Source organism: Anticarsia gemmatalis, chromosome 5 (assembly GCF_050436995.1).
Source record: "Anticarsia gemmatalis isolate Benzon Research Colony breed Stoneville strain chromosome 5, ilAntGemm2 primary, whole genome shotgun sequence".
Classification (NCBI taxonomy): Eukaryota; Metazoa; Arthropoda; class Insecta; order Lepidoptera; family Erebidae; genus Anticarsia; species Anticarsia gemmatalis.
This window is the reverse complement of record NC_134749.1, coordinates 5,711,778-5,727,984: the sequence shown is the minus strand read 5'-3', so window position 1 is coordinate 5,727,984 and position 16,207 is coordinate 5,711,778. Positions and strand designations below refer to the sequence as shown.

Here is a 16,207-nt window from a genome sequence, read left to right as displayed (position 1 = left end):
AAGTTTTTATGATCTAATTCATATCTAGTTTTATGGAGATCCACAGGTAGGTATGTAATGCTTATATGCTCTGAATTATGTGATCCCCGATCCAAGAACATTCTGTTTGCAAACTAATTTCTTAATTATATCTATACGGAAACAATGATGCCATACTTTCAATTTCATTCTCGTTAAAAATATATTTTTAAGAACGGTCTACATAATAATAGACGCTGGCAGTTCAAAGTGAATGCGAGGGCCAAATGCCAAAATAACAAATAAAAATAGTACACACATTATAATAATATTGTAAAGGTATAAAATATGCATCGTCATTTATCGGTTAGTCGAGTAACAAACAAACGATCGACGGCGCCACGTCGCCGTCAGCTGGTTCGAATAGTTCAGCAGACGCCAATGCTTGCGACACCTTTGCTGCGCCGACCGGACTCTGCTCTGGCATGCAATATGCGTTTTGTCTCAACTCTACTAACTCATTGCAGTAAGCTCTTTAGAATGAACGCAGAAAAAAATATCCATTACGCTCTTTTGCATTATCAGTTTGTTACTTGGAATATCGATCGATTTTTGAGGCATCGACGACAGCACGACCTCACAAGGCCACAGCTGAGTAAACAATGTTAAACACGTATGTATTTTGTAATTACAACACAGAAAATGGCATCAGCATACCATAAATATTTCACTTATAAGATAAGTAAATAGTTTCGAGGAGCAATCGTTTGCCAACCTTGCTTCCTTTTTAATCTATGATCCATGGGTGTTGGAAGTAACGGTAGATTTATACTCTATTTATATTGTGGAATGAGCCTCCCACGCATCCCGCATTAGTTCCCGCTATCCTACTTGCGCAGGTGTGTGAACACATAACTAATATCTGTTTGGTTTTTCATCTACCCATTCAATTGTACCGTGTGTTTTACACTGTCGCCTTACTGTTTGTTAAAATAATATTACCTACTGTAATACTTTCGTAAATTGACTTTTACGATTAATATTCATAGCAACTATAATATGCCAACTTAAAAGTAAGTTCCCACTATCCTATATATTCTGTACGCAAGTATTGAAATTTTATTTTTGTTAACTTAACAGTTGACAATTCTAACAGTTACTTTCCTGACGATTACGAGGTCCAACAAAATAATAAATACTCTAGTGGTAATTGACTTGCCACATAAACATGCACTTAAACAATTAAGTATGTTTGTTTGTGCACAAGCGAATAGACGTTAATAAATCCAACATACCGGTTTTGAGCATCGCCGGGTTCGTAAAAAATAAATAAAGAACTGGTTCTTTCGATTCGGCGAAGAAAATGATTTACGGTAAGACCAGATGGCAGATACCCTGCTTTCTACAATTTTCACCAATGGTACTTTTTGCTTCATTATAATATTGATTTAAATTAACACATTGTACCATTAATTGATGCTGATGTAAATGATTAAATTGAATAAATCGGCTCAATTTTCTACGAAGCTAAATTTGCATCCATATTTTTATAAAAAGCCGGATTATGTCTACTGTTACAGGACATGAACTCACAGTAATACACACGTCATATAAGACTCCATTTCACCTAAATACTGGGTAAACCGCTTCGCTTTTGTGACCGACAACGAACGCGGTGTTTAGTGGTTACTCACCGGTGACGTCATCGATTAACGCGTGACTAACAATCCGATGAAAAATCAAATGTGTTAAATAAATATATTGAACAATATGAGCACCTTGATACTTCTAAGAACTTTAGCGGAATTTGAAGAATTGACGCTATTAAGATACGCAATTCATACTTTGGAGAGTAGCCCTAATGGCTAATACTAAGCCCCAAAATTTCTGAAATTACCTAATGTCTTATGTCTGTTTACCACAAGGTTAGTAAAAAAGGTCTAAATATGTTTCTGATAGAGAAATATCTGTTAAAAAATGGCAACTTAGAAAAGCAATTAGAAAACAGATTAAGAAAAATAAACAACTTGTCAGATATACAAAATGTTTAGTCGTATTTCAAAAGAAATTGTATGTTCTTGTAGAACATGTCAGCTGACGATTATAAAAGTTTATTAAGTAAATATATCAGTAATTCTAATAATGTATAGTGAGTACATATTAAAATACTAGTATTAAAATATTCTAAGTACTTTTATAACTACATGTTATTTTAATTGAACTTGATTGATTTCCATTTAATTATAGTATAATTACATTCGGATAGTTGACGTTTTTTAATTAACTAACTACTAAATTACTTATATCCGACGTAAATATGTGAAAGCACGTTTACTTTTTTGAATTCTTAGCTTTGCCAAAAAATTATAATCGATCATTTGAATACGCTTAGTCTATTGGTATGTTAAGTAGAAATCAAATGTGAAAACACATTAAGGCTGGTCGTAAAGAAGCTATAATAATTATCATGCACAGCATTCTTAAGATAAGCCAGTCAGTCCAGTACGTCCCATCGTGAACAAAGGTTCTAATATGACATTGTATACGACGTAACAATAACACTACTACGGACACGGAGATGGGAGATTATTGCAGGAAAATCAATACTAAACAGTAAACACAAGTTATTTGAAATTATAATGAGCCGCTACAGCCCATTATAGCTTTATTGAAATATCTAACTAGACATAATCTTTCTATAAACATCGTGAATTGAATAATATATTTATTACAACTAGTATTAGTCATTATGTAGATAAAATATGAAATGTGTATTGTTTATGCAGATTTAATTAATTTTTAGTTGTGTTGTAACTGTTGTTAGTAGCAATAAAATCATCTTTGTTTTTGTATTCTTTATACAATACCAGTTTCCCCTTTACTCGTAGATATAATATATATTTTAAGTTGTACTATTTCACTCTTGCTTAACGTTGCTGATAAAACTTCTATGTGAGTACAGTAGAACACATTTTACGAAAACTTCTCCTTTCAATGGTAGAGTCTGAATGTCGCTTCATTACCAACAAACGGGTTGTATAGTTCGTTTCACTTGCCTCTTTTTTATTATGAATATTGAAGCGAATTGATGAAGACGTAAAGTGTCAGCTGAAGAGTGTCGCGACCTCTTGATTGGCGCCGATGCAATACAAGGCTGAAGAATGCCACTAAACATAAATAGCCGTAACAACAATATTGCAAGTTCATTTTATTGCACACGTCGCTGCGTATTTTGTTTTTCAAATCTTTGCCAGATACATAATTAGTTTTTATCTACAGTACAGTTTTGTTAAAATTCGTCGGGAATATTAGCATTTTCAAAACATATATTTGGTGAGACGTCTTACTAAAACGTGACTGTCCGCGATTCGTTTCGGCCGATGTTAAGCTTCCTCGTAAAACCTCCGATGAGGTTTGCTTCGCGCTAACCTTAACTTATAATTGTTTACTTTTAAGTGCAACGTGATTTGCGGAATATTTGTATGTTCTAATAAATAACTCATAAAACATCACAGAGCCGCCGTCAGTTTATCATTTAATTAAGTCTGATTACAAGACGAGGGCAAAAGGTAATTAGATAGCGATGTGATGGCGAGATGATTGTGACGAATTACAACTAGTCTTGTTACTTATATCTAATTAATATTTTCACTAGACATTTTATGTGAGCACCTTTCTGTTGGGTTGTCTAAAGTACATCTAGCATAATAGGTTCAGTAATGTATGATCTAGTAACCAAACTCTACCATCCGTTCTCCGTTCTGAAGAAGCTCGTACCTATGCAAATATTATTTACTTACTCCATAATTTTCAAACGTCCAAACTCGTAGGATCATATATTATCTACTTACGATATGCTGCATTCACAAAAATATGATCATGGAATGAAATGTACAGAATGGAGATGCTATCAGAGATTTTTTAATCGAATTTAAAATATCATCGAGAGAAATCTAAGACCTCTGAAAACCGATAAATGATTTGATTATTGTTTATTCCTTGTATAAATAAACGAGTTTCGCTCTCAGCCTCCTTTCACTGATATCTTTTGGTTTGCACTTAGATCTTGATCGAAGATAAAATAGATCGCAAGATGTCTGCATACTTACAGTACGCGGTCAGTGAGGCTGGGCTTGAGAGAAAATAAATCTTCAATTGGGTCAATCAAATGCCAACCTAATGGTACAGCGTATTACTTAATCATTATTCATGTACTCTCCAATCGTTTTCGGGAATGATAATGACTTTTACCTGACGCGGATCGAAACTGTACAAAAATAAAGTCAGATGTTTGCCAAGAAATCAATATTAACCAGAAAACGTCTATTATTTCTGGGTTTGATTCGATTAGTTGGGCTTGGTACTTGATTCAGAGCGGGTAGTTAACAAAAATATTTAATTCGTATGGTTAACTTAGAACTCCAATCTTATGGAGACTGAAAGTGAAGTAGGTTAACCTGTATCTAACACTTGTTATAAATTATATCTATCTACAGACCTATGTCTAATATGACTCGTATGTTTGCTTACAGATGGCACAGTTAATAACTGTGCGGTTAAACAAAGCCGACCACCAGCCTCTGGGCTTCCGTCTGCAGGGCGGGAAGGACTTCGGTACACCTCTCGTCGTCCAAAAGGTCAGTAAACGGGACATGTCAAATAAATATCCGTTTATGTAAGTGCGTAATTTACGACTGCGTAATCACAGCCTTTGAGCACGGCTTTAAGTTTCGCCACTGGAGGGAGGCTTTATCATCGAATTGCAAAATTCCTTTATGATTACTTAACAAATTTAAGTAATGCTCATCGAGATCAATGGCGTAAAGTGTAGATCAGTGTAGAAAATAAGATTGTAATGTGAAAATAAGTATAATGTCCATAAAGACAGGGTTCAAACTTCTCTCTTATCCCAGCATACAAAGAAAGGCGACGTGTAATATCAGTGATCTCGTTTTAATGTAACAATAAGATATAACTACAAAGTCCACAAACAAGTAGAGATATTTGCTGTCGTCCACCCACGCTCGTCCGCGGCATACACGACGATAACCAGCCGACAACGAACGGATTTTTAAAAGTGTGCACTCTTATAAATAACAAGTTTATGAACGTGAAGCTTTTAACAAAACCGCGTTTATAGAATTTGTACAAATACATCAGTAACAAAATAAGTCATTTTAAATCTATTGTTACTTTATTTGCAGCAAGTAAACATTATATAAACTAGTACCTACTTAGTTAATGCGATGGGTAAAACCGCAGAGAAAAAATAAATACAGGAATCTACTTCTGTTCTGTAGATAAAACTTAACAAGCTCTTGCTTGTAATGTAGAATTCAACTATAATCAGTACGTACCTACACCAAACTACCATAATCCTACATTAAATGTGGCATACAATTGGAATATATGGAAGCATAGGTACATTTGTAATTAGTTTTACATATAAATGTTAAAAATTATTATAAATTAAAGCTAGTAAGATACATCAAACATCGTCAGTACACGATAAGTTATCTGAAGGAGCTTTTACCAACTCATTAACTGTTACCTGACCTCGTTAAAGCCTTTGATTTGACATTTGTTTTAAGTAACAAAAAAAATGGGAAAATACTAAAAGTCTTGAGTGCAATACATTACTTTGTAGACACAAACTGTTTATTTAGATTTGTGTGATGTCGGAAACGCTTTAAGTGGGCTCCTCCCAATATGTAGGTATAGTAGGATTTATAGTTTACTAGTTATCAAGTAATTATAGTTGAAATTATGGGTGAATTTATTGATTTACGTAACTTACTCGTCTATGTATTTACGAGTATATCTACTAACTTACTAAATATTGATTTTAGAAATCTATGGAATTTGTATCGTATTAATTACGATCACAAAGAACTATCATATTCTATTTGCATTTGTCATTCGTCACACAACAATGTGCGACTGTTAATTTGCTTTTATTTAAATATACCAATGTATTTTATGCATGATTCAACCATTAGATTAGAGAATAGAGATAAAAATTAGCAGAACCTAACCTACATGTAAATATAAATGTTAATGAACTCGCACGAGTACTTTAATATCTACATGGTGAAATTGTGTTTCAAACATTTAGAGATCCTTCTGTCTTTACAATTTTATTTCATAACCCAAATCTATCCAACAATTTAGTTTTATATCCAGTGGTTTCGATTGTAGATAGATATTTTGTTCTTGTGTGACCTAGAATTATGAGGGATTTTATAGTTCAAGTATTATCTAGATAGCATAAAGGTTTCTTGTTACTGTCGAAATAATTTAATTATTGCATAAAAAACTTGCGTCATTTTTCATACTATTCTGTATGATTCGAAATGGTGCTAACATTTCTTAGCGGTATACAAAAAAGCTTAAAAAGACTTATCCTTTTGTAAGGAATAGGATTCATCTTAGCATCAAAGGTCAAATGGTGGCGGAAAAAAATATACATTATAGTAGATAGATACGGAACCTCGCAAAAAATTAAACGCAGATGATCTTTTTATCTCGTTCTTGAACCGATCGAGCGAATACATATCGGGTATGACGTTTAGCAATGTCAATAGAAGACAGCGAACGATGGTATATTATTGGCTTGGCCAAAAACCAACGGTACTTTTTGAGTGATGCGTTACTTGTGATGTTCCGTGATTGTGTTCGACTAAATAGATGTCAAGCGAATCATGTTTGAGTATGTAGGTTTATTGAACCAGTGTAGTGTTAAAAAAAATTATAACACATGTAACTTTAGATGCAAAAAATGAGGATTAGGTTTTTATCCACGTTAAACCACTAGTACAGATTTCAATAATTCCCGCTTGTCCTTGTTGAACAACTTTTATTATTTCGATGTATGTTTAAACAGTTAATAGGAATGAACATGACTCAGAAGATTCTCACTTCCTTGAACTAATTTAAAACTAGCGAAAAAAGAAATTACTGTGTAGTGTGTAGCTATCTACATTGTTTCACGGCTAATTTTGAACGTTTTTTATGACTACATAATATGTGAGGTAGAGACGGCAGAGAATAAACGATTCTTAGTTTCATACATATATTATGAACCGTGTTATTGTACTGCCTAGTTGTTCGTTTGTGCGAATGTAACAATAATATTTAAATTTAACCTCCATCCTTAAAAACCGGTCAGATATTACATTGAGTATTTATTTCAATGTGTTTTGTTTACGGTTCAATACAAAGAGAGGAAATTATACGGGTATCCCCATACCGGCCTTCACCGTTTAAACAGAAATTGACGACTATACGTACGTAAGTAATTCGTCTCGTATATTTGCATGTGTATATTCAAGTATCTGCAATCAACTTTGAAGGTTCCTTTCGTAGAATTTTTAACAAATATGTTCTAAAGAAATATTCTGTCTTAGACCAAAATATAGGTATTGTTAACCAACCTTGTCCAAATAACGAGTCATTAAAAACAATTTTTATAGTTCATTCATTTCTTTCGTGTACGTTTATGGGTAAACCACAATGAATTAACCTTAAATGGTTTTTACAAAAGCTCGTTAAATAGTTATATCAAACGTACTGTACTTGTATAATTATTTAAGGCAACATTGCAGCACAAAATGTCAATGCGTCAAAATGTAGAGCAGATAGCTTTGCTCGAAGTTTAATTTAGGTAAAAAGCTCGCACTCTACTGATCCTACAGCACTCTGTTTATTCCGATACTATTTCTGAACCAGTAGTCCCGATTTTTTGCTGTTGTGTTTATGTCCACGGCCACGTACCAGTTTCACTCTTATTAACCGGAATCGCGCAGAGCTTGCCGGGCATTGGTAGTTGCGTAACTGTTCGGGTTCTGTCGTTTATATGGAACACAATCTGAGTCACGTACTGGCAGGGATTGTTTTGAAATTAGAACGGCGAGCTGCGACAACAACGCCTTCTGTGGATTATCGCTATTTGTCTATTCTAATTACATGCCTGGCTCACTGTTTGTACCGATAATGTATGTAACATAAGCGCAGCTACTGCATGTCCGAAGTAAAACATATTATCATCAGTAACGTGAGCTTCATTGGTTTTGATATTATGTCTACCTTTTTAATTTTGTCCGACAGGCAATTAAACGCAGAAAAAATCTTAGCTTTGACAACGTCACTCGTTTCACCACGCTGATAAAATGTAAGTGTCAAGCGTTATGATTAAAGGTGACGGACAAAGCACAATTTAAATCTGGGCAAGGCAAAAGCCACGAGACACGAGTCGCGACATTTCCTACTTACATGAATAATTGAATTTAGGCACAAACATACACCCTTGCACGACTCCATAGATAGCTTAAACACATATTATTTTGTACTCAAGGTATCGAATAGAACCTACTAAAAGTGCAAGTGTGTATAAAAAATGGAAGGACGAAAATAGTAGAGTCGTGGTGTTTGGCTGCGTATTTTGAGAGAAGAATGGAAGACAATAAAGAAAACATAATACGACTTGGCCTCGCGGCCCGGCGCGGTGCGGCGAAGTTGCATTTAATTTCTTGTTCTTGTACTTCTTTAGCCGTATATGGACGTAGCGCGTGCGGCGCCGGCTTGAAGACACGTACATATACACACATGTGTATGAACCATACAAAAGCGCAAATATTAATCTTTGTATACCAAAAGAGCACCGTCACCTTATTAAGAAAAAAGAAACATAGCAAGGCTCTGTAATGACCAAATGCAGTTATTATTGTGTATGTTTATGTAGGTACTCTACATAAACAGCGACTAGTTTTAACAGAAGTGAATTTACCAAATAGGTAGGTACCTTTAGGTCTATATAGGTACATACTGAAATATCATGAATGTAGAGGGTAATATTTTGGGTACAAAAGCAGTCAATGATTTCCCCCAATTACAAATAAACCTTGACCATAATAAAAATGAACGTATAAACATCAAGTTCAAAAACGAGTTCAGTAAGTTATTTTTACATGTGATTAATAATAATTATGTGTCGATGACACAATCAAGATAATACATATTACGGAATTGCAAAAAGTGCTATAGGCCGGACAATGGCAAGGTGGAGCAGTTCCACCTGGCTAGCGACCCTTTGTAAAGGAATGCAAGTTTTTGCGCTCGCAAATTATTCCACGGAATGCTGCACATACTCGTATATTGAAGAACGCAGTTGATCTATAAAATGAACACATGTAAGACGGGGTCAAGTTGCCAATTACCGGTAGTGCACGAACCGGAAGGAAACTGGCGTTATGTGACAACAGACGGGGAGGGAAGGTTTTAATACAATATAAGGTGACTGAAATGTATGCGTCATCATTCAAATACGTCTTGTTTTTTATCAGTTGTGGTTGTGGTTCTAGAGTGATCAACTGACTGTGAATTGTATCTGTCACTATAAATATTTTGCGTTTGATTTATCAAACCTCTATTACAGCAATTACGGTAAGAAGTCACGTGTAAAACATTACATTAATTGCTACACTATTCATATATAGGAATGAGTGGAAAACATACGTACGTGTAGATAACACTGTCTTAGGTGCAGTTAAAATTGGTTAGCATTTATATTATTGTGTTTAACTAAGTAGGTAGGTAATTATTTCCATTCTTGGTAATAATAACAAAGAAATATTATTTTGACACTCAAAATCATTAGAAAACATAAGTTACACCACTGCAAACATAACGATTGTATGTAGCTACATAAATATTTTAGTCGTAGCCTGTGACTGGTGTTATGAATCAGTGTATGGTTTTTACTGTTTCAAAATTATTTGCGTCACAACATGTCGAGCGTAATCTATGGATATTGCCCAGGGAGGCAATTCTTTAAGCTACTTGGTTATTGCCTAATTAAGGATTTGTCATACCTAACACCATACGTTGAGGCTTTATCCGACTGCTGTAGCAACAATTAGCATTTTTCAATAAAATATATCTTGCCTGTCATTATAAATTTAAAATTAGGCTTCGAATATGTAAGTCTTTCAAAATTTGTTTGCACGCTATAAATCTTATTTGATTTAGTTTCCAGTGCCAGTCTGACATGAATTTAAAGATATTAGCCTGGAATTCAGCGTAGTTCTAGTTATTTATATCCACTTAACATTGGGCAAACCGTGTCATGTGTTAGGTGCAAGTCGCAAAATGAAATATTTTAAACTGGGTCAATAATAAAGCATATATATTCTTACCTTAGTAAGGTTAGACATTTTAAAACATTATTATATACCTCTTTTATTAAAAGGTAAGGTGTCTACATCTTACTACGAGAAGTAATAAAAGTCAGTTGGAAAGTTGACAGACGTTATTATGGTTTCTTAATTACACTGACATTTAAAAACAAAAGTGCCAACTTGCCATTCAAATACGCACAGCTGTTTTGTACATTTTAACATTCCTCTTACATAAAAAGGTTTCAAATAGCTCCCTATTACGCGATTTTGACGCAAATAAAAAAATGTTGACATTTATGAACCAATGCGTAATGTTATGATGTCGTAATATTTTTCTTATAGTGTTCTGCTCTAAACATCTACCAATTTTTAGATTTAAAAAAAAACATATTAATTTAACGTTAGATATACATATTATGCCTACATATAAAAATATAAACACTTGTTTATTATAATTTATCCTGAATATTATTTACCTGCACCTATACTTCCTCAAGTATACTTATTGTAGGTACTGCAATTATTAATAGTGACTTATTTGTTTGAGTAGTAATTGAGTATGTTTATTAATTTTCTTGGAAACTTAATTGAATCACTGGATGGCCAGACTTATTAATTAGGTTACTTAGTATTATTTATACTGACAGAATACCTACATAAGTAAGGTGCCTTAAAATAACCAATATACTAAGAAACTAATAAATTTCTAAGTAATAAGAGCAAAGGGTATTCAAATAAGTGTATTAGCAATAATTAGGTATACCTACTATTATAACCTACCGAATAATTACATTTTGTCTTTCTTCAGTGTAAATATTTTGCGTTGAAAGTACTTGATGGAATTAGGTGATTCAGTGAAATGTAGAGTCTAAAATATAAAGTAGTTTATACGCATGTTTCTCAAATGGTCGAGGTTTCAAACGCAAAGTAACATACCAATAACTGTATTAAAATTGCGTATTACAATAATTAATCCGTATTTCGCGGCGAAAGAAAACATTGTGATAGATAAATCACCCTGAGATTTATTTAAAAATATATAAGCCGATATGAATTATGCAATGTTCCGTAGTTCCGTCACACGCGAGCGAAGACATAAGACCCATAACATTCCTCATTCTGGGAAGGGAAACTTGAATTATTTATTAAAGCAATGCATGTGATTGTGCAGGTGAACGGCGGTAGTGCGGCAGAGCGTGCTGGTCTCCAGGCGGGTGATGCGCTGATCCGCGTCAACACCACGGACGTGTACACACTGCGGCACCAGGAGGCGCAGGATGCCATCCGCGCCGCTGGAGGCAACCTAGAGCTCACCGTACAACGGTACTTATATAGTATTATATAGCTACTACTATATGTAGAGCAGTGATAGTCGAGTGGTATAAGTTGACACCTCCCACGCAAGTGGTCGCAGGTTCGAACCCGAGGCAGCACACCAATGACTTTTTGAAGTTATGTGTGTATTAGAAATAATTATCACATGCATCCAACGGTGAAGGAAAACATCGTGAGGAGATCTTGCATGCCGAAAATTGTTTAATACATTTATTCAGGGCATGCAAAGTCCCCAACTCGCACTTGGCCAGCGTGGTGGACTCAAAGCCTAACCCCTCCCACATTACGGGAGGAGACCCTTGCCCAGCAGTAGGACATTATTGGGTTAAAATTTATTTATTACTATATGTGCGAAACCTTAAGATTTTCATACTCCTGTTCGGTGCCGATACCTAGGTATAGGTACCTACCTATATAAAAATACAATGTCATTAACTATGTTATTAACACTTAGTAAAGAAGGAAAAACGGGAATGGCCGTGACTTAGAGTACAGACAAAGTTTGTCGATATAAATAAAGGCGAGTATTTACCATACATATGTGTCGTGTTTATAGTGGCGGCGGCACCTGGCGGCCAACAGTCACACCGACCGGCAGTCTGCCCAGGCCAGGCTCCAGGCCTGTCGGAGGTTCCCCTGCCCTCGTCACCAGCACATCCCTGAAGGCCACACCCCAGCCCTCGCGTGCTTTCGGCTCTGGACACAACAATAGTGCCAAACCTTTTGGCTACGTAAGTTCCTACTATGCTTAAGTACTTATTAACATGCCACATCATAAGTGTGGTGCAGATGGCAATGGCTTTTGAGTTCTTTATTTAAAGCCTAGATTATATTATTTAGAGTTTCCAGACATAGCCCCCAAACACAGCACCCATGTCCGATCTACTTATTAAAATCGAACTGAATAGTTTCGATGTGTTCCAGCAACACCATCTATGCTAGATAAATGGCTTATTAGTTTTTTTATATTTTAGATGAATGGCAACGACTCAGTGAAGAGCATAGTTAACAAACAATACAACACGCCCGTCAACATGTACAGCGACAAGACTATCGCGGAAACTCTCTCGGCTCAGACAGAAGTGCTCGCCGGTGGTGTACTCGGGTAAGAATTCATCATTGTAGTTCATGCAAGTAAGACTCGTCGTGAATGTTTCCTAAACTTGTACAGTGAAAGATATATAAAACTGACAACAGTGCTAACTTTGTATTGATTATTACTGGATGCAGCATCTAGACCCTCTCGACTGTAATGATTCCAACATTTTTTCAGTCACCTTGTAGCCAAAATAAATCATCCTTAGGCATGTACGGTAATAATTATATTTTGTCTGTAATTGACAGAGTGAACTTTAAGAAAAATGAGAAGACGTACGACGCTGAGAAAAGTGCTGTTTTCAAGGTTCTGCAAGAGGAACAGAACGATCCCGAGCCAGGTATAAAAAATAACTCAGTTAATTATATTAGATTTACAGATACCTATATAATAAAGAGCGTTATGTATCAACAACTTGGTTTTGTACAATGCAAGAAGAAATATAACAGGTAGTATTTAAATGAAACGGCCTATAAAACTTAATTTCGAGTAGTTCACATAACGTCAAGTTAGTTACAAATGCCAAAATTGAAAGATGAGGGTTAAATTCTTAATCTGAAATGCTGATACTGCATAAAACAAATTTCATTAATTATACTAAAATTGGCACAATAGTAGAGGTGGCCCACCAGGGCGGAACACCTGCGCCTGCGACCCCGGTGTCCGGACTGCGTCACGTCCAAGCGCCCGTCACACGGCCCGACGCCCCCGTCAACAATACTGGAGGCTTGCCCCCAGGACAGAACATTTGCGAGGAGTGCGAAAGACTCATCACGTAAGTCGGACGACACGCGCGGGCCGACACGGTAGCACATATCGCAAGCAAAATTTCGTTAAGGGTTCTCGCGTTTTGGTGCAGGTTCTTTTATTTCTCTATTCGGAATTCGGTTCATCGTTCGCCACGATTATACATTATCGAATCGGGTTTTCGATTCCTCGGTTTTAGCGAATCAATGTCTTTTATTGCAATCGGTCGACGGTTACGGTGAAGTCACCTTCGTACGATGGCGTATAGTTCCGAAAATATGAAATAACCGCATGTTGCGGGCCAGCAGAGCCTTCTCACTTTTACTCGCGAGCGAGCGTGGCGCGCGCGGGCACGCCGTGCAGCCTGCACCGCACGCACCGCTCGCGCTCGCGCACGCCGCGCGTGGCCAGCACGCCGGGGCTCGCGCCCAGCCCCGCGCCCAGCCCGGCGCGCGCGTGCGCCGGCACGCAGACGCCGCACGAGCAGCTGGCGCCGGAGCCGCCGCACCGGCCCAGCATCCCCATGGGCTGCCACGAGGTGCTGCCGGACGGCCGCATCGCGCTGGGAGCGCCGGCGCTGCCGCAGCCGCGCGACGCGCTGCCCGTCGTCAACGACACCCCCTATTGCTCCGACTGTAATCGCTACATTATGTAAGCGACGCCCCACGGAATGTCTTGACGTGTTTGCGACCGTGTCGACCTGTGCACTAGTTCTATCGTGTAGATTGAAAGTAATTCGATGTGATTCCTTCGTGTTGCGCCTGCTCCCTCTTGTATTGAGTACATAATTTATGTTGTAAATATTGCGACTGCGGTCGCAGGGAGGCGTGACATGTGAGTTAGTACACATATCGTGTTTTACGGAATGAATCCTTGTCATTAAATTATTATGTCAATGCGTTTACTTCACGATATTTGTGCTAAAATGCTGAGATCACCGCTCATTAATGTCTTCATCTCTACTTTCATACTTAGTAGTTAGGCAGAATGAAAATAATAATCAATGTATCAGCGCCACTGTATATCTTCACTAAGCATGTTTTCACTTCGCTATCCATATTCATATTTAGATGAGCACCAGTGTAATTTATTGCGTGGCAGATTGGTTGGTGGAGTAGCACGAGCAACTCGGTGAGCATGTTTGTACCAAGTAGTATAAGTATGATTACCTACTTGTTATACATTGTTAAAGAATTGCACTTAATAGTAAAATTCAGATAAATTGTTCCATAAGTTTATACTTCCCTGTTTTGTTCCCATTTTTTTAAAGAGCAAATAATCGTCATTTTGATAACTTCATGCATTCCACATAAATACGTAGTGATGCTATGTCTTGTGTGCTTGTATGTGTGTGCGTGTGCTGTCGACTGACGAGTGCTTGTATGTACTAGCGGTGTGTTCGTGCGCATCAAGGACAAGAACCTACACGTGGAATGCTTCAAGTGCTCGACGTGCGGCAGTTCGCTCAAAAATCAGGGCTACTACAACCTGAACGGGAAGCTTTACTGTGACATCCACGCTAAACTCGTCGCACGCCAGAACCCGCCTGCGCCCAACCTCGAGCCTGTTACCGTACCTCCGTGAGTTGTTCATAGTTTTTATATCGTATATTCTGTTTTTAATTAAAGTCGTACCCAGTTGGCCGAGATATGTATGTTTACAGGTACCTATTTTCCTCTATTGCGATTTCACAAACTTATTTTTATGTACAGCGGTAGCCGTATTCCTAGCAACACATACTCGACTCCTCTGCCACCACTGGCAACCAACAACTACACCAATGGCTCGTCAGCACTTTTTAGCGTGAGTAAATTTCATATAATCATTATTACAGTCCGTACTTTTAAGGTCTGGCCTACTTAAATTTTAAAAGGTTATGCCTTCAAGTGTTCAACTTAAATTATCAAAATTTTAATACAGCCTTCAAGCAACTTGTCGGGCCCGAAGCCGTTCGGTTCATCCATCGGGTCGGCGTACTCTCCGTCGCTGTCGCCGAGGTCGGCACCGCTGTCTCCGGCGAGGCCCGTGAATGCGCCGGCACCGCCAGCTCCCGCCGCTCCCGCACCCGCACCCGCTCCTGCGTTCGCTCCAGCGCCAGCGTACGCGCCCGCGCCCGTCTCTGCACCGCCTCCTGCGGCACCCTTTGCCCCCAGTAAGAGAGTCACTTTTGCTGTATAATCTTTAAAACACCGCAACTGTACATCTAAAACTATCGCAATTATATAAAATAACTTACGCATACGCTTTCAAATCATTGTAGTCAGAGTATATTTAATATTTTATAATTTTTTATTAATGAATTATTTTTTTATTAGTGTATCTATTGTGAGAGTTTTAGTCGATGAACCAAAAGAAATATAATATCATATTAAGTAAACAGTATGAAGAGTAAATATCTATAGGTACTTATATTATTATGATTAACTACAAAGCAAATGAGAAGCATTTTTGCAAAAACATACCTATACATACTTACTAACTTCTTAAATATTTAGTTAAGTCTGGAGACTTATTACTTTTCATTCTATAGTTTACCTACGTAATAGTAATTATTTATTTATTTATATTTAAATCTTTGATGGGTTAATATGAAATTCATGTCTTCATTATTTTATGATTGACACGCCATCATCACATTTTGATGTAAGAAGGACTTGATCGTCAAAATGACCATTATAATAACAATTCAATAAAATAGTTGAGTGTAATACACAGAGAACCTACCTACAATATACCTACATGCATTAACTACATTTAAGTGTTACCATTTTCATAAATAAATTAACGTGCAGCTCTTATTACACCTTATAGAAGTCATATATATTACAGATAGCAGTTAATTATATTTTTTCTACTCAGATATATCAACAATAATAACATTAAGTATTTAAACATA

The 16,207-nt window shown here is 36.8% G+C and overlaps 1 protein-coding gene across 8 annotated transcripts in view; it reads left to right on the top strand.

Annotated features, from left to right (window-relative positions):
- Zasp52 (Z band alternatively spliced PDZ-motif protein 52) overlaps positions 1–16,207 on the top strand; it is a 30,911-nt gene that overhangs the window by 7,157 nt on the left and 7,547 nt on the right. For 7 of the 8 annotated variants that reach the window (XM_076114331.1, XM_076114339.1, XM_076114338.1 and 4 more), the window contains exons 2-10: positions 4,491–4,595; positions 11,305–11,456; positions 12,025–12,199; positions 12,443–12,573; positions 12,813–12,904; positions 13,180–13,339; positions 14,703–14,891; positions 15,024–15,114; positions 15,232–15,463. In XM_076114331.1, coding sequence (XP_075970446.1) covers positions 4,491–4,595; positions 11,305–11,456; positions 12,025–12,199; positions 12,443–12,573; positions 12,813–12,904; positions 13,180–13,339; positions 14,703–14,891; positions 15,024–15,114; positions 15,232–15,463 — 1,327 coding nt within the window. The remainder of the gene's footprint in view (positions 1–4,490; positions 4,596–11,304; positions 11,457–12,024; positions 12,200–12,442; positions 12,574–12,812; positions 12,905–13,179; positions 13,340–14,702; positions 14,892–15,023; positions 15,115–15,231; positions 15,464–16,207) is intronic. The other variant, XM_076114332.1, reaches the window with a different exon arrangement.